Below are 18,672 nucleotides of genomic sequence, written 5' to 3'. Positions count from 1 at the left end.
AGTCACAAAACTACATACAGTTGCTTTAATTACAGTTGCTTTAACCAAAGCAGGTAGTTTCTACACCACATATATAACTATATGTACAATATGTATTTCAAATTAATAGCTTTAAATGCTATAATTATTGTACTGCATATGTGAACAAGGGAATGTGAATGAAAAAATAAAAACAAACAAAACAAAACAAAATAAAATAAAAACAAGCTACACGTTTTGCAATATAAGTGTTAAAGGGATAGTGGTCAAATATGGACTAACCCAACTTTTGTGTTAAATATTTAATGTAAAAATTGAACCCAATGGTTGGGTTAGTCCATATTTGACCCAAAGTTGGGTTGAAACAACCCAGCATTTTTTAGAGTGTAATTATAACAGTAAAGGCAAACAATTAAAACATTACAATTTGTATATAAAGTAAATAAAGGATAATTCATTAAATAAATAAAATACAAAATAAATAAACATTAAATTAAATAGTTCTTATAGCACTCTTTTATTATTATTTATGTGTTTTTAAGTGTCATTAATGAAAATACTAAATCAACTATTCAATTTAAAATTGTGTTTGGATAGAATAATTGAATAACCAATGACAGACAAAGCAGAATTCCTTCTATTCTGAAATGTAAAGCTAATATCATGGAAATATTAAATAATTACCCCAGAAATTACAGGCCACTGTAACATGCCACTTGCGACCTTCTGTGCCAATTCTCGTGGTCTAATTTTATCTTTTCACTTTCACTTTAAGAATATATGTATTTGTCAACTGGTGCATCTTTGGTGGCCTCTCTCTATGCAGCGTCCTGCTTCATTCAAGTTAAAATGACAACTGACCCTTAATTGAGGGGTGTATAGTGAGTAGGTCACTCTTTTCCATGCTACTCAGAACACTAGGGGAGCTGAGAGTTCCCGCCATCCAAGCAATTCTTCCTGTTGAGAGACCAAGCAAGTGAGTGTGGAAAAAATAAATAAATAAAAAAAAGAAATGAATGAATAAAGTGAAAACATTCCATGAGACTCATTAGGCTGCATGGAGAAAGCCTTTGTAGCAGTTGCCGCTTGAGGCTAGTTGCTCTTGAGATCTACCAGACTATGTCACAGCAGAGAAACAGAGGCCTTGTCACACAAAACACAAAATTCAGTACAATAACTAGCAATTTAAGCCAAAGTTCAAAGTTTGAGTGCAATTCTAAACCCAACAGAAGAAAACTGCCACACTATTTGTATGAAAACACTAACACAGAGAGTTAATATTCAAAATGACAGCAGTACAACTAATGTGCCAAAGACCCCTTACTGATTCTTTCATGGGTGATTACATGAGTGCTGATAATCTACAAGTCACTTGAATCGAAACCTTCATTTAGATGTCAAGTTAAGCAGTGGGTAATAGAATAATGCTGTAGAGGTGGAACTGAGAATAATGAGTCAAAGATCTCACTTACATCCTGAGACAAATATAAAGATTAAAACAAACCATAATGAAATGAAATAATGATACTTATGCAACCAATAAATTATATTACTGTAACTTATATCATGAAATCAAGATTCAATGCAACAATGACAGAAAACAGCAATAAATAATTAAACAACCAATACCACTACTCCCATAGAAATATTACAACCAACTGCCCAGCAAAAATAGCAGGAAATAAATAAATGTTACTTGTTTACAAACATACAGTTGGTATAAACGGTAAGCAGTGTGGTGTTTTGAGGAGGTGTGAGCTCTAGAGGAACTGCTGGTGGACACATGGCTCTTGTCCAGTGAGAGGCGGTGGAGATCAGATCTGAGCTCTGATCACAGCAGTAGTGAGCTGCTCACTGCCACAGTCACAGCACTGTGACATCCATCAGGGATTTGCACCTTTCTTCTTTTGTCTTTTTTCTATCAAACGGGTTCAGACTGAAGCATCCCCTAAAGCAGGTGGTTACTGGGTGATCTGAGGAGGTTCACTGCACCCCTATACCGGTAAGTGAGGATCGGCTCAGTCACTAAGAGCGGAGTGGGTGCTCATGAGTGAGGGATGAAACGATGTAAGTCGACACACTTTGTTTAGCTGAATGCGCACAATTATTTTTGGTTGATACTGTACTGCTGCTGAATAGTGTTGTTCTTATTCAAACCAGTAACTCTCCGCGTTCAATAGCCAAAACACAGAACGTAACGCTCCCGCTAGACGCGACGCAAGACACTGGAACGCTTGTATTATAATCGAGACGTGATGCGACAAACCGGAACGCTTTAATTACAATCGCATTTCAATTAGCCTACATTTATCGAGTCATTTAGAATGAGTTAAGCAGCTGTTCGCACAGAACGCGCTGTTGCACCCATAACGAGATGTAGCGCAGCAGAATGGATCAGGACGCGTGGGTCTCCAGACGAGCTTTCAAACTTTAAGTTATTGTAATTTGACACTGCGTCTTGAATCGAGTAAATGCGTCGCAATGACAGAAGAGAACACTGAACGATGCTACGACATGTGTGGCATCGCGTCTTGTACCCTGTGTTCTGTTCCATATGGCGCTCCATCTAGTCGTGTTCCAAACGGCCCTAACGCATCTATGCCCGACATTTGCCATAAAAAGCTCCCACTTCCAGTGCTGACACGTGCTTCAGCTACAGGTGTAATCCTTATGTTTCAGGCTGTAGGACGTCATGACAGCCGAAAAGACGATTCCCATAATAAATGGAAAAGCGGACGATTCGATGGACCCCGAAGCGGCGAGCGCGAGCGCAGTGCGCAGCAAAGATAAGAAGGTGGTGAATGAGAGGGGTCAGTGGAATAATAAGATTGAGTTTATGCTGTCAGTGGCTGGAGAGATTATCGGCCTTGGCAACGTTTGGAGGTTCCCATATCTGTGTTACAAGAACGGCGGAGGTGAGAGATTATTCATTTATTCTCATTCCCTGACACACTTCACCTACTCCTGTCAAAGGCTGATGGAGTTGTTTTTCCCCCCTTCTTGACAGATGTGAACAGGCATCCTATTTATGCACCAGATATTTTGTTTTTCCTCCCATGCTTTTAGACTTGCTTCTAGGTTTTGATTGACAACACTTTGGGTCAACTTCTGTGGTGTTAAATTAACTATAAGTACACATGACAAAAACATGGTAATGTCATGGTACTTTTTGGTTGTTGATGGAATTGTTTTTTGAATGGGCAGCTGTGAAGCTGCAGATTACAAAAACATACAGAGGGCGCACAGCCATACAAAATATACTGTATATATATATATATATATATATATATATATATATATATCCTGGGTCGCATGAATTTTAGTTGTGGCCTTATGATATATTATTAAAGTCAGAAAAGGCAACTTCCAAAAGTGCAAGAGCAGTACAAGAGAATTTATTGAGAGACATTAGCACTAATAAAACCACACTATCTGGGAAACATCCAACAACTAATGGAACTTCTGAAATATTTATTGTCATATTTTTATTTGACACTCTTGTAGCGCAAAAAAAAAAACAGGTTTTATGAGTACTGGTCACACATCTATTATTTCTTTTGGTTAACTGGGTTAGGCTAGTTGGCTGTTAATCAATGCATGAATTCAATACATTTGCTTGAGAGGTATAACTTTATATGTCTCTTTTAGGTGCTTTTTTTGTGCCTTATGTTATCTTCTTCATCTGCTGTGGAATCCCAGTCTTCTTCCTGGAAACAGCGCTAGGTCAGTTCACTAGTGAAGGAGGCATCACATGTTGGCGAAAAGTCTGCCCGCTCTTTGAAGGTAAGGCTTAGGTCACTCTAGTTCATTTTAAAACCGTATTTTTTCCCCCACATGATTAAATTCCTGCTTGTTGAACTGAACATACATCAGCAGTGAATGAGAATAAAAGGGATGCAAATCTGCATGGTTTCATATCTTTAAGTATTGGTTATGTGTTCTCTTATAGGCATTGGCTATGCGACACAAGTCATCGAGGCCCACCTGAATGTTTATTATGTGGTTATATTAGCTTGGGCCATTTTCTACCTGTTCAATTGCTTTACAACAGAGCTGCCCTGGGCATCGTGTGGTCACTACTGGAACACGGGTTGGTTCATTTGAGGATTAAAGAAAGCATTGCCTAGAACTAAGTGAAACAATTTAATGCATGCATGAAAAACGGACAAAATGGGTGTAACAGAACTGTTTTAACTTTCCAGAGAACTGTGTGGATTTTAACAATGAAAGCATTGCCAACTTCACCAACCCATATGCCACATCTCCAGTCATGGAGTTTTGGGAGTGAGTATGATTCTGACTGTTTATTAGCATTACATATTGCACATATGTAGGAACATATCTTGGAACATCAGTATTTGGCAGCTGTTTAGGGCAAAGTCCTAAAGAGATCAGTCTATTAATTCACCCAGAAACTCTGGGATCACCAGCAATTCACAACAACAGCAACAATTAATATGCACAGTAGCGCACTGACTTTCCTAGCAACTTTTGGCACAGTTCATGTGCAGAGCAATCGACCACTGCTTATTATCCATGGAAATCCATAACCTTTTTCACTGATAATTTGTCATTCTTTTTGCATTGCTGTTGTACAAGCATCAAAAGGGCACTTGCACAGCTAGGAATGGTATGGACACAAATTTGGCCACAGTTGGCCTGTTTTTCCACACAGTTTCATATTCAAGGCCAAATACAGAGGAAGCAAGTCAAGTCCTAGCGGTCAGACAGTTCTCGCGTGTTGCTGGCCTCAGCCTCGCACACTGGGCATGCGGGCCTCTAGTACTGAGAGGCACAGACTCTGTCAGTTCTGAGGTTGAATGGTGAAGGTTTGTTCAAAGGGGGCATGGCTTAGGCAGTGGATGTCACCCAAGAACATGTCAAAGATGATAAATGACATTGCGAGAAAGAGAATTGTGGCTTTCCCTCACAATCTCACAATTTATTGCGTCACAACCAGTCAATGTTAAACAAAACTTCAGACCACCTTAAAGTTAGGATGAATAGTTGGCCATGTGGAGCTGACTCTCCTGGAAGTCAGAAGCGCTTGGAATTTTGATGGAATCAATGTAACCGTATCATTGTTTCACAGCCATTGTACACTGCGTGCATCATAAAGTGTCATGGGGTTCACATAATGTACTCAAATTTAGAGCTAAACTTGCAGAACATAATTGCCCACTTGACTTGCGTTCATGTGTTACACGACTGCTGGGAAGGTTATTCATTTCAGAATGTTTTCCCTTCTAGACGCCGTGTTCTCAGAATATCCTCTGGAATTGAAGAAGTTGGCAGCCTTCGCTGGGAACTTGCTATCTGTCTTGCTATAGCCTGGGTTATATGTTATTTCTGCATTTGGAAAGGCCCCAAATCAACTGGAAAGGTAAAAACAAAAGGTCCAGTGACCAGAAATGGTGGTGAATGTGTGTAGATGTTAACCAAAGAGTGAGAAGCCGAGTTGGAGATGTCTCAATGAGAGACTTGCATGAATGGGGGAACTTAGTGCCCTAATGTTCAGCACGAAGTCAATTTAGTGAGTGAGACGTGCATTCCATCCTTGCAAATGATGTCATCAGCGCAACTCTGACATGTGGAGCGCTCATACAGTATGCGGCATTGTGCAGCTACAATGTGGATCCAACGATTTGAAAGGGCTCAAATGCAAACACTGTCTGCATAAAGTCTTGAGTCTTTGAGGGGACAATAGCACTTTGAGACTTTAGACATAAGTTGAGTGAATACCGACTCGCATATCAGACAGACAGGCATCAGAAAGGCCATTGAACAGAATTTGGCAGCTTTCCAGAAAGTGAACGGATATGTAGGTGCATCCTCACAATAACCAAATGGTTTATTGGTAAACTCAAACCAACCTACTGGGAAAAAGTGCCTTTGGAAAACAAACAGTTTGCATTATTCCTGTGTCTGGAGTGCAAAATGCAGCTCTGGCCTTCCTCTACCTTCGCCTTGTACCCACAATCCATTGCATCCTCTGTCCCTCTGCCAATCTCTGCAACTCAGTCACTTGCCTTCCTCTGGATTCTATTCTTCCAGCAGCCTTTAAGAAAGTCTAACGGACTCAATGAGCCAGAAAGAAAGTGCAAAGAAAGGAAGCGGGATGTGTGGGGAAAAATAAATGGGTTCACATTGTACAGGTCCAGGAGAAAAGCTCTGCAGCAAGGCCTATATCTCCTGAAGTGTCTTTTGTTTGGCCGTGAAGCAAGGGGAAAGAATGCTCCTTCATGGCGAGGCTTTAGTAGCCTGTCCAAGATTGATTTCTGTATTCACAAGGGGAAAGTGGAGCGTTCATGAGGAGCATGCAGAGTTCCTCCGCTCGCCTCTTCCCTTCTGTAAAGAATTATGTCTGGCGGATAGCAAACTGCTTTCTTCCTTTCCTTTGACCGCTATACAGATTGCAGCATTCAGGACATTTGCTAAGCTGTTCACCGCAGGTCTTTTGTGGCTGTTTGCGATTCTCCCATAAGCCAGCGGTAGATTTATGGCATGGGGCTGACCTGTGAATGTTGAGCTTAAATGTTTGACCAGGGAGAGTTGGGAGAAAGTCAGTGTGTGTCAAAGTCTCACGGCGAGTTTAAACATTGCCCCATTCATTGAGAAAAACCACACGCATGCCTTTGAAAGCCTAGCAGGGGATTCGCTTATTGCAGTGGCCATAGTTTTTTGGATATGGATATGTAATCATTTTAGGAGACTAATTGAAAAAGCTGTGAATTAGCAAGCTGGACGGGCTTTGCCTTGCTCATACTGCGAGGTGCGTTTGGATTAAAGGATCTCCTTTGTCAAAGCGCTCACTCTTACAGATCTCCGCTTAACACGGTTGGTTTGTTTCACTCCACTGGATTACATGGTTAAGCAACATTAACAAAGGTGTGCAGTGATCTCACATCGCAGTTCAAAGCATTTTGGTACAAACGAGAGAGAGAATGATTGATTTAGCTAAAGAAGCAGTTTTAAAAGACTTCACTTCGAAGTGGCGACGCGTTTGTTAACCGACGCGAAGAACTGTTTGTTGTCATTTAGTACAGTAAATTACCCAGGTCAGGTTGAAACTGTCGGCAATTGTACGTTTGTGTGCCACACATTTTCCCACACTGCCAACACAACCCAGTTGGGCTCCTTCTAGAGGGAAACAGGGTAGAAGCTTTTGTGTCCGAACCCTATCTTGTTCTCGCATGGTCTTGACCGGGTGCCAGAGGAACAAGAACCTAGTGCCGCCCCCAAGGGTGGTTTTGTTCACGGGACTGAAAGAGCTTCAAAATGTTGAACTCATTTCTGTGGACCATGAATGGCTTTTGCAAAAGCATCTTAGGACCTGGAACTTGAATGTATAATGGAGAAGAATCATGCCGTGATGTTCTAACGCTGTCGGCGTGATTGCGCTGAGGTTTCGAGCCTCTATGTGTCTTGGGAGACAAAGCTCTTACACTGGTTTGGTTGAGACTTGGTAATAATTCAAGACTGTGAACATCATGTTGACAATTCACAACATGATGGTGGGCTGGCTATTCTATTTTTGTCTTTTTGATGTGCTGTGTTGCACGCTTGAGTGTTTTCTCCATCAAAACCTCTGGCTCGGACCTGCATCCCTTCCTCCCCCTGACAGTAACTCTTTCAATCAGCCCCCCAATTAAGGCTTTGGGAGAGTACCTGCCCCCTCTGGCAGACCCTCAGAGTACTCCGTAACCCCTTCACGTTAAGTGCGCTGCTTCATTCGCTCACTCATTCATTTGCTCCAGCCCTTTCTCTGAAAGGTATACTAGTTGCACAGCTAAACAGCTGATTTGCACATCATAGCCCATCACAATGGAGGGTAAAAAAATAATTTGTTCGGTCTTCAGATCGCGGACAGTTCATCCTATTAACTTAATTTTAAAGCAATGGTTCAAAACTTAAGATTCCGGGGATGCACAATACACATGGTTTCAAAGCAGCTTTACAGAAAGTCATACTGTTACTGTTATATCTGTAGTGCCTTAGTGCTTTACCACAGAGAAGGTTTTAGAGCTGGTGATATATAACAATGATACAAATTATCCTCCAAATTTAGATCTAGCTATATTGTTTTTATTTTGTGTAGCAATTATATGCATGCCACGGTGTGAGCATGTGCTTGAGCATTTGAATTTAATATTAATATAAAGTTGTGATGAAATAGAAGTAGTTTCTGTCGTTTTAACCAGATCTTGATTAAACATTACGAGGGCCCCTGTATTTGTATCTAATTTGCTAATTTGTACCACATACAGTAAGCTACCATATTCAGGGAAAAAAAAGCGTAGAGTCATAAAGAGTACTATAACGGTTCTTAATGGTGTTTCTGGTTATTTTATTTAGTTTTATTTTTTTGCAGCTTGACAGATGCATTCACTATAAACTGTTATATGGAAAGGAGCTGCAAATTTCAAATTTTGATAATTCTTCAAAATTAATTTTCTATCCTACATTTAAAAAACGTCATAGAGGTTTAAAAAGATACGAAAGAATAAATAATAAAGATTTTTAGTTTAACCGTTCCTTTTACTTTTATTTTTCTTGGTGTAAATGTACAGCGATTTCTTGCACCAATTGGTTTGGATAGATCCAGATTTGATCTAAATGTTTATATGCAGGAGAATGTGAGCATGTAGCTGCAACTACTTTAACCTTTATTCATTTCCATGGAAACTAAGCCTTGTTTTTCCCTCTGCAGGTGGTGTATGTCACTGCAACCTTTCCTTATTTCATGCTGTTGATCCTTCTTCTTCGAGGAATAACGCTGCCAGGAGCTGCTAATGGAATTAAGTTCTACCTGTATCCTGACATCTCTCGTCTGTCAGACCCTCAGGTACGAACAATTTTATCCAGTGTCACTGTACTTCTTAAGGATTTAACACCCAGCTGTTCTTTTATAGCTACAGTAAATCAACTGTATGTACAGTATTTTTTGTGACTTTGGAGCCCCCTACAGTTAAGTGAGTGGAATTTGCTGTCGTAAATATACTACTGTTATATTAAAGTAGCTGTACACGTGCATTTGTTTCTGACATAAAGTAATATGCACTTTTCACGGAATTTCGTACTCGCTCATTAAACTTACACACTCCCAGAACTACGACGGCGTATTAGTGCCACGTTAAAACATTTAAAAATCTAAGATTACGAGATTAAAGTCGTAATATTTCGAGAATAAAGTCGAAATTACGAGAATAAAGTCGAAATACTATGAGAATAAAGTCGAAATATTACGAGAATAAAGTAAAAATGTTTCGTGAATAAAGTCGAAATGTTTCGATAATTTAAATCGTAGAAATTAAAGTTAGAATATTTTGAGAGTATAGCCTATATTGCGCATGCAAATGGCCCGGATTGAGAGCACCAGGAGAAGTTGCCAGGCCACTGGAATTTATCTAAATATTGTTGCATCCAAGCGGCTGCATCATCTTACTGGGATGAGGAAGAGCCCATTTTAAGGACTCGCGGAAACAGCTTAATATCAAGAATATGATATTTATTAACAGACTGAACAGGAACAACTTTTTATCTTAACATCAGCTCACACACCCAATCGACATTGCTTTGGGGGGTGCTGTAGCTCTCTTATTTAACCCTTTTTTAATACACTACAAATAAATGTGGGATTATTAGTAGAAATCATACCATGTGTCATACACGTCAGGACAGTATGCTTGGAAATAATATTTCATGTCTTCCATTGCATTCGTGCCTATATTGCGCATGCAAATGGCCCGGATTGAGAGCACCAGGAGAAGTTGCCAGGCCACTGGAATTTATCTAAATATTGTTGCATCCAAGCGGCTGCATCATCTTACTGGGATGAGGAAGAGCCCATTTTAAGGACTCGCGGAAACAGCTTAATATCAAGAATATGATATTTATTAACAGACTGAACAGGAACAACTTTTTATCTTAACATCAGCTCACACACCCAATCGACATTGCTTTGGGGGGCGCTGTAGCTCTCTTATTTAACCCTTTTTTAATACACTACAAATAAATGTGGGATTATTAGTAGAAATCATACCATGTGTCATACACGTCAGGACAGTATGCTTGGAAATAATATTTCATGTCTTCCATTGCATTCGTTATTTGTAGTGTGCCAGCCACCCAATAGCAATAAGCTTTGTGCTTTTGTTACTTTTAATAGCCTATAAAACAAAGTCTCAGCTTTCAAAATCAGTTTTATAGCGAAACACAAACTATGTGTTTAACTAAGTGGACTCCAACTCGTTAACATAAGTTATATTGTTGTCTTTTCTGAGGTAGGCTGTATAACGTTAAGTGACTATTCACAAGCTGTTTTATTCATGGTATAATACTAGAGTAAATGATTGGACATAATATTTAACGTCTTTCATTCATTATTTGTAGTGTGCCAGTCACCCAGTAATCGCAATAATTTTGTGCTTTGTTGCTTTTAATATAACACAGAAATTCTGTCAGTTTTATCATGAAATACAAATGATAAAGGTGTTTTTCTTCTTTATTTCAAGTTTATAGCAAGATATAAAAGTGAAGGAACATCAGAAGGCATGAAAAAATAGTATAATGAAAATAAAGTCTCATTATTGTAATCAGAAAGATGATTGACTCACATGCTGCTTAAACTGAAGCAAATACAGCGATCTTTCACGGCAAATTAAAGAGTGTGAAAAAAACACATTATTGTAATATACCTATTGTTTGTATTTCGCTATACAACTGACATATTTTGAAAGCTGAGATTTTGGAATATCTCCCGGTGCTCCCAATCTGGGCCATTTGCATGACCAAACTTCATTTCTCAAACTGCTTTTCATTTTGCTGCATTAGAGCTAATAAACAACTACATTAAAAATACAATTATTGGCTAAAATCACTTGAATGCACATTGCATCAAAAATAGCATAAGCTCGAGCTCGATTTGCAAGTGGAGATCTGTTATTCAGAATAAATAAATACCTAAATTAATTTAAGATTTGATCTCCTGAGTGAATATCTGAAGTTGTTAGACTGAGAAAATGCTTGCTGCTTTTTAAACTCAAGACTTGACTAACCGACTTATTAAGCTGTCATGTAGATGCAGTTTTACATAGACCAAACTTACAAAGAAATCAAAGATAACCACAACATCTGCAACTTAAACCTTCTAAAGGCCACAAACTTGTTATCATGGAAAATGTAAAAATAAATAATTACTCAAAACTAAACAAGTGTTCTCCACCTAAAAGGGATTTAGAATAACATAAAAAAAAGTTTGTTTTCCAAATGGAAAACAAGGAAGCAGTGCCAAGTCATCCAGGAAGCAGGGAGCTCTCAGGTCATTTGGTGGGATTACAGGATGTCCACACATGGCTAAACCTCAGATGTGGAGATCAGTGTGTCATGCTCCACAGCTCCATCATCCCAGTGAACAGAAAGCAGGACTGATGGAATGTATGTGAAGTAGCATCGATAGCCTGTGAGAGCGAGCGACATAAAGGAAATGCGAGAAAGAGAAAGGGTGATAAAGGGTGGTGTTTGGCGATGGGGGCGCCTCCGACACCAATGTTTAATTAGCTTTCATGCCACACAATAAGAGGTCTGTTCACATTCTCTATTCACCATCTTCCTTTAAAATCTCACCACGCAATTCAGTTTTCTGTGCCAGAGAGTTTCCTTTGCTGTTTAAAACTGCATGTTCGTAGAACGGAAAACTATAAAAGTATGTCCGATTTGGACAAAATCAACTTTTAGTGTTTGGAGTTTTCTGTGGTAATGTGGAGGAATTCATGAAATGTAGTCATCAGAAACATATAGCATCATTTTTAAGACTTCTTTTTTTTTTTTTTTTGCTGTAAGCTATATTACAAGATTGTTTTCTAACATTCTACAATTACAATTATGTATTATGTAGTGAAGTTAACTGCAAGAAAATGTGAGCTTCAAATCTCACATTTTATATTTGACATCACGTTACAATCGAGCACTGTACCAAAAGTGTTTAAAACAACCATTGAAACCACTGAAACCATTGAAACTTCAAAAAATCAAACATTGAAGTTTACTAATATTGCCATGAACTTCATAGACCCAACAGTATGTAAGATTGCACTCAGCATGACCATTTTGGCATCTGAGTGATTTGGCTTGTTTCTAAGTGAGAGATGGATTTGCTCCAAAATGCCATAGTGTTGGACGCACAGCCTTTGACATCAAAAAAAAAAAAAAAAAGGAAAGCATTTTTCCTTTTTTTATATTCATTAACTAATAACTATGATTAAGTGGTTAGCTGTATTCTATGAATTGCATTTCGCATTGAATTTTCCCTCACTGACAACAGTGTAGTGTTAGAAACGCATTGAACAACATGTTTTTGGATGATTTTGAAATCATAAACACACATTTTAACTGACGACCAGAGACGAGTTTGCAATGAAAATGTTTCTTTAGGATGCTCTTCCTGGCTAAAACAAGACAAAACAAACCTCCAAATTAGCCACAACATCAATAAGCAGCTTTTAAAGAATAGCGCCGTGTCCGAGTAAAGCCAAACCAGAGCATTTGCACCGGCCGAATGTTAAACAGAAAAGACGTAAATGACCGTCCCCATAGAATGGATGTTCTTGGAGGGAAGTTGCTCTGTGTTTGTGAGGTCAGAGGGGTTACCCTGGTTACCCACTGGAGGAAGCAAATACTGTGAGTTGTCAATTGTTTTCCCAGTAAAGGAGATTAGTGGCTCAATGGTTATGTGAGAGCATTTTAAAGAGGTGCTGGCTTCTTTTCCACCTACTCACATGGATCCCCTATGGCCACATTTTTACACATAGCCTCTATGGAGTAGAATGACTCTATTCAGAGCGTTCAAGCTCTTCGAGATCATTTTAGCCAGTTGCAGGTGAGAGAATCTTTCATCAGGATCAGTTTTCCAAGAAAGTGGTTGTTCTCAAATGTTAATAGCTGGGTTTCCATCCAAAGTGAATTTAACTTGTGCTCAAAATTAGAATTTCGCATAAAACATTTGCGAATAAGCACCATTTCCATTCGACGAACGAGAACAAAATCATCACTTCCTGATGAACTGGCACTAAATATCACAAATAAAAGTGGGAGAAGCCACTGAATATAATAATTTTCATATATAGTAAATGACTTGTTCCTCAGAGCGATCTGAATTGCTTTTGTGGATGCTTGCTGTACGGGAACGCAGTTGTGTAACAGTTCTGGAAGGCAGTTATACAGAAATACTTTGACGACAGACTTTGCTCTGGCATTTCAGAATGACCATAACAACATTTTAGATGCCGTGCAACAAGATTGGTTCACTGGTTAGTCAAGTTATGCCATCCCATTGCGCAAAGTCACATGACTTTTATGATAGAAATGGAGGAATTTATTAGGCAAATGCGTTTCCATCTCCCATTATTCGCATTAACCCTTTTTTTGCACAAGACAAAAACCACCTCAAGCGATCGTAAAAACTTTTTTGCGAATAAAGGGATTTTTTTTTCAATTGGCATTTCCATCATTCGTTTCTGATGCGATACTTCAAAATGTGCATTAAAACAGGGTGATGGAAACATATCTAATAACTGCTGTGTGCATTGATGTAGACGGGAACGTGAAGCTTCCTGTTGCCCATGTAAACCAAAACTAAATGTCCTAAATCTAACTTTGGTTTTATGCTGTTCCAGAGATAGCATTACAATGCTTATTTCTGTTTTAAAGGAAGAGTTCACCCAAAACAGATTAATGACTGCTGCAATCAAATTTTACCTCCGATGAAATTCTGGCAGTGTCAGAAGATTTGGCGCAAAGTCCTGCAGTGTGAATTCTCCTACGACAAATGTCAAATTGTCTTCGTTTTTCAAGACAAGCCATGATCAGAATTAATGCTAGATTTCTTCTAATCTCCATAAGCTCCCGGCCACCGCTCATGGAATTCCTACATGCAGCCTTTGCTATGATAAACACCGGTTGTGCCGCTGCTTTTATGTGGGCGTGTGCTGCTTAAACTGCTTACATCTAGAGACTTTTCATGATAGCCAACATTTCAGTGCCGCGTGTAATGCAGCTTGTAGTCACTGAACATGTATGGGTTGATAATGTAAAACTCCAGACAAGTTTTCTTGCGTGCACCTGTTTTTAACATGTCTTGATTGTCCTAGCGTCTGATATTAATGTAATGACTCCTGATTCTGTAGTGATTCACTGCCATTATATGGATAAATACAAGCAAGATTTCTTTTTTTTTTTCAAGAGTGATTGTTTCTTTTGTCTTTCAATAAAGAAAGAAGATCATGGAACTTTAGAATGGCATGTACTGTAATAACGTCTCTGCTCCAGTTGAAAGGGTTAAAATTAAAAATACAAAAAGTACAATTATGGGTGGTAAGTGTCAGAAAGAACTGAGAATTGATGATTAATGAACTGACAATTAATATTTGACCACATCTTCCCACTCAGAATAAATGACAACTAGAGCACGTGTCTTACAGTCGCATGGCAGCACCAGTATAATGAATGACAGCAGTTATGGTTGGGTTATTAATTAGTGATTGTTGCAGGTGTGGGTGGATGCAGGCACTCAGATCTTCTTCTCATATGCTATATGTCTGGGCTGTCTTACGGCCCTCGGAAGCTACAACAGCTACAACAACAACTGCTACAGGTGAGAGTCCAGTCAAGTGATAACAAGTGGCTATACAACCTCCTGGAACTTTTACTGTGTTTATCTTGTACAACATATAACTAGTTTAGTCAACAGAAAATGTTCTTTCATGTCGAAGTGAAATACATTTATTCAGGTACTATTATAAGCATTCTTCCTTTTCAAGTGTGTATTTAGCAGAAGCACCATTGGCAGCATGGTTTGCACCTTTGCATCTCTCAGCTTTGCTCTCTCCACTCTCTGCAAAACTGCTCAAACCCAGTTCATATGGAGATTGTGAGTGGACAAACGTTTACTTGTCCACCCATAATCTGGACAGAGATCATTGATTTTGCTCTCATCAGACCATAGAAACCTTCCCACATGTCCTCTAGCATGTTGTTGCTGAGATATGACATATTTAATGTTGGCTTCATTTTGCCACTTTCTCATAAAGCTGGCAACTGTCTCTCCAGTCTCTGCCACCAACTCCTTCATTGGTTTTCTGGTGGTTTCCCTTGCCAGTGTCTTTCAATTATTCATTTTTTTTCCTCCATCCTCTGTCTTTTTTGTGTTCTGTTTTTTTTTCATGGTGCAAGTGACAGAAGACTGACTTACCAGATGGTGGACATTCTATTTTCCAGAGATGTGTTTATATAACAATTAATACAAAAATATATGTAATATACAGATTTTTTTTTGGTATATTACAAAAAAATATTAAGGCTATTTATTACCCTGATATATATTAAGGATGAATACTTATGGAATCAAATATTTAGATTTTTTTCTTTTACTTTTATTATTATTTTAGATCACTTTGACATAAAAAGTATTTTTCTGTTGATCAATGGCAAAAAATGAAGTCCACTGTGATTCAGTGCTGAAAGTCAAAAGAGGGGTGAACACATATGTATTGGTGAAGTGAATGCGAAGTGCTGTGCGTTGTCTTTACAGGGACTGCATCATACTGTGCTGCCTGAACAGTGGCACGAGTTTTGTGGCAGGATTTGCCATCTTCTCTGTCTTGGGCTTCATGGCATATGAACAGAATGTGCCAATAGAGGCAGTGGCAGAGTCAGGTGAGTGTGAATTGTGCTATATCTGTTGAAACCTTTCTTTGGGAACAGTTTATAAATTTGCAAATTGGGTCACTCTATAGTAATTCTAATTACTTTAGCTAATTTCTATAGAAAAGTAATATGTGTGCGTGAGAGTGAGTTTTTTATTTGAGATACAGTAGCCTACAGTGAGATGTCTGAGACTCTGTGTCTGGACTCATGCAATTTAAAGCACTTCTCAGAAAAGCTTTTTATTGTATGACTTATTCAACAATTCAGCATTACTTATTTACTACAGTAGAGCAAGGATAAGTGTAAAAGTGACTGAAATACACTTTGAAGGGTTTTAGACTTTATTATTAAGTTAAAGATGTCTGAGAATTCAGTTGCTTAGAGCATTGGTTCTCAAACCTGTTCCTGTACAATGTAGAAAAACAATATAGGAAAACAAATGGTCAGTCACTACGCTTTCAATAAGTCAAGTCAAGTCACCTTTATTTATATAGCGCTTTTAACAATACAGATTGTGTCAAAGCAACTGTACAGCATTAATTAGGAAAATAGTGTGTTAATAATGCAAAGTGACAATAGTAAACACAAATTTTTCAGTTAAAGGCAGTTCATCATTGAATTCAGTGATGTCATCACATGAATAAGTGATCCATAAACATTATTTAAAGAGCTTTTACTAAAGCTCCACTCTTGGCATTTTTCTGCTGCCATTATTATCTGATGAACAGTAGTTCTAAACTGATATTCTAGTATATTGCTCTAGTGATATGGCAGAGTGATCTCTGCTCTTGGCTTGCTGCTTTTGGACAGGTGTCTCTGTACAGTAAAACCAGAGCCAAGCCACATGGCGTGGTTAGACTATTTCACCAGGACCGTCACTGAGACTGTTGAATTTGCCAATCTAATGCATGCTCTCATAGAACCCAACCAGGGGTGTGTTTCCCAAAAGCAACCATGGTTGCATGTTCCGTCATTACAAGTAGTTCAATGGAACTTGCGGCCATAGTTAGTTAATGATGCTTTTGGAAAACAAACTCCAGAACACAAGGCCATAACCATGTCTCGAACATTGCGGGGGACCAATAAATATACATACATTCATATATAATATGTATCTGTATGCCTATTTTTTGTCCTGTCACGTTCAGTTAGTTGAATCACTTTTGAATCACAGTTAGTTTGCATGCCTGGATAGTGTTGGTCGTTCTATAGTAAACCAGTAGTCGAATATGAAATGTTGCACTAGTTCCCTCTTACTTCACTCTCGTTCAGTGCTTTGGGCTGGAATTCGCTCACTGCTTCTGTGAACAGTAAGCCCCACCTACTATTATTTGATTGATTTCAGGTCCTGGTCTAGCGTTCATAGCGTATCCTAAAGCTGTGACCATGATGCCGTGGTCTCCATTGTGGGCCTGCCTGTTCTTCATGATGCTCATCTTCCTTGGGCTTGACAGTCAGGTGACAAATGCACACATTTTGTAAACAATTTCTTAAAATTAATAATTCAACCAAGAATATGCCATTATCTACTCAGCCTGTTGTGTCACACATGTACACTAATGTTTCTGTCAAATACAAACACACACAAAACGTTTTGGGGTTATATTTTCCTTTAATATTTACAGCATTTTATATCTAAATAAAATAAAATATCTAGTAAAAGTACAGATATCTTACCAGAAAATGACTTTGGTAGAAGTTGAAGTCACCTTTAGAATATTACTTGAGTAAAAGTCTTAAAGTATGTGATATTTATTGTACTTAAATACGAAAAGTATTTTTTTTTTAAATCTTAAACGTACTTAAGTATTGAAAGTAAAAGTACAAGTAAATGCAACATGGAAAAGAAGCAAATACATTTATATAAAAAAAAGTTCATAAACAGCTTGAGTAGCAAGATTGTGTTCAGTTTTAACTCTTTCTTCCATTTTGTATTTTTGGGTAAGAATAAGAAGCACTTCATCCGGTACATAGTGTCTTTCATTCCAGCACACAAAAACATTTCTGGAATCTGCATCTGAAATAGCATTTAAATGTATTTACACAGTTTAATGTAGTTCAGAGGGGACATGGATGCATTTAACCTGCAGTTACAGATCGATAAATAATGTTTTGTTTTTAACATAAAACGTTGAATACTGAACTTTGAAATGATTACAAACATGAAAAAATAGTCTAAATGGGAAATTAAAACTGCCAGTAGGTGACAGCAAGTGACTGTTAATGAGTCAGTGAGCTTCAACAGATTCGTTCAAACGGCTGATTTATTCAGGAACAAAGCATTTGACTGTGTTAATGAGTGAATCACTGAATCATTTATTTAACAGATTCGTTAAAACGGCTGATTTATTTAGGAACAAAGTATTTGACTGTGTTAATGAGTAAATCACTGATTCGTTTATTCAACAGATTCGTTCAAAAATCTGATTCATTCAATAAGTAAACACTGTCCTTTACTCAGAGAGAGACGCAAAACAGTGCTGTGATCTTTGAAACTATTTTCGTTGACAAAATTGAGCAAACACTAGCAATATTATGTCTAATGTAAGTCACTTATTGCTAACTTTACTGAACTTGTATAAAATGATTATTAAATTTATGCTGATATCTGCAGAAAAACTGTACTCTTTGTGTGATATATTGTTAACTATATTAAATTATATAAATATAAAAAGCATACAGAATAATTTTTGCCGTCTACAGTTTAGAATGCCTTGAATTTTGAGTTTTAATAGACTAATAAATCACGTGCCTGCACTCTGTGTGATTTGGTGATATACTTGATAATGTCAGATCGCACATCATTACAACAACACTTACCATAATATCACAGATATACTGTATATCGTAGACCCCAGACTCGACTTGAGTGGAAAATGAAATCACCCGCGGTTGTGCGTGTACTTGTTTGCAGATGAGCAAAGGTGTTTTTTAGGAGTCTAACTTGCAAATGCCAGACCACTGATTCGTCAAACCTGCTTTCCTGCAGTC

At 38.2% G+C, this 18,672-nt stretch overlaps 1 protein-coding gene across 1 annotated transcript in view; it reads left to right on the top strand.

Moving 5' to 3' along the window:
- The first annotated feature begins 1,770 nt into the window (after positions 1-1,770).
- The window catches only part of slc6a11b (solute carrier family 6 member 11b), a 26,015-nt gene continuing 9,113 nt past the window's right edge, over positions 1,771-18,672 (top strand). The window contains exons 1-10 of the mRNA XM_016498363.1: positions 1,771-1,981; positions 2,659-2,894; positions 3,628-3,762; positions 3,929-4,069; positions 4,182-4,263; positions 5,230-5,362; positions 8,690-8,824; positions 14,526-14,629; positions 15,566-15,690; positions 17,027-17,139. Of these exons, the coding sequence (XP_016353849.1) occupies positions 2,672-2,894; positions 3,628-3,762; positions 3,929-4,069; positions 4,182-4,263; positions 5,230-5,362; positions 8,690-8,824; positions 14,526-14,629; positions 15,566-15,690; positions 17,027-17,139 (1,191 nt within the window). The 5' untranslated portion in view covers positions 1,771-1,981; positions 2,659-2,671. The remainder of the gene's footprint in view (positions 1,982-2,658; positions 2,895-3,627; positions 3,763-3,928; positions 4,070-4,181; positions 4,264-5,229; positions 5,363-8,689; positions 8,825-14,525; positions 14,630-15,565; positions 15,691-17,026; positions 17,140-18,672) is intronic.

The sequence above is a fragment of the Sinocyclocheilus anshuiensis genome, unplaced genomic scaffold (genome assembly GCF_001515605.1).
Source record: "Sinocyclocheilus anshuiensis isolate Anshui unplaced genomic scaffold, SAMN03320099.WGS_v1.1 scaffold1320, whole genome shotgun sequence".
Taxonomy (NCBI): Eukaryota; Metazoa; Chordata; class Actinopteri; order Cypriniformes; family Cyprinidae; genus Sinocyclocheilus; species Sinocyclocheilus anshuiensis.
This window is presented reverse-complemented; position numbering and strand designations above follow the sequence as displayed.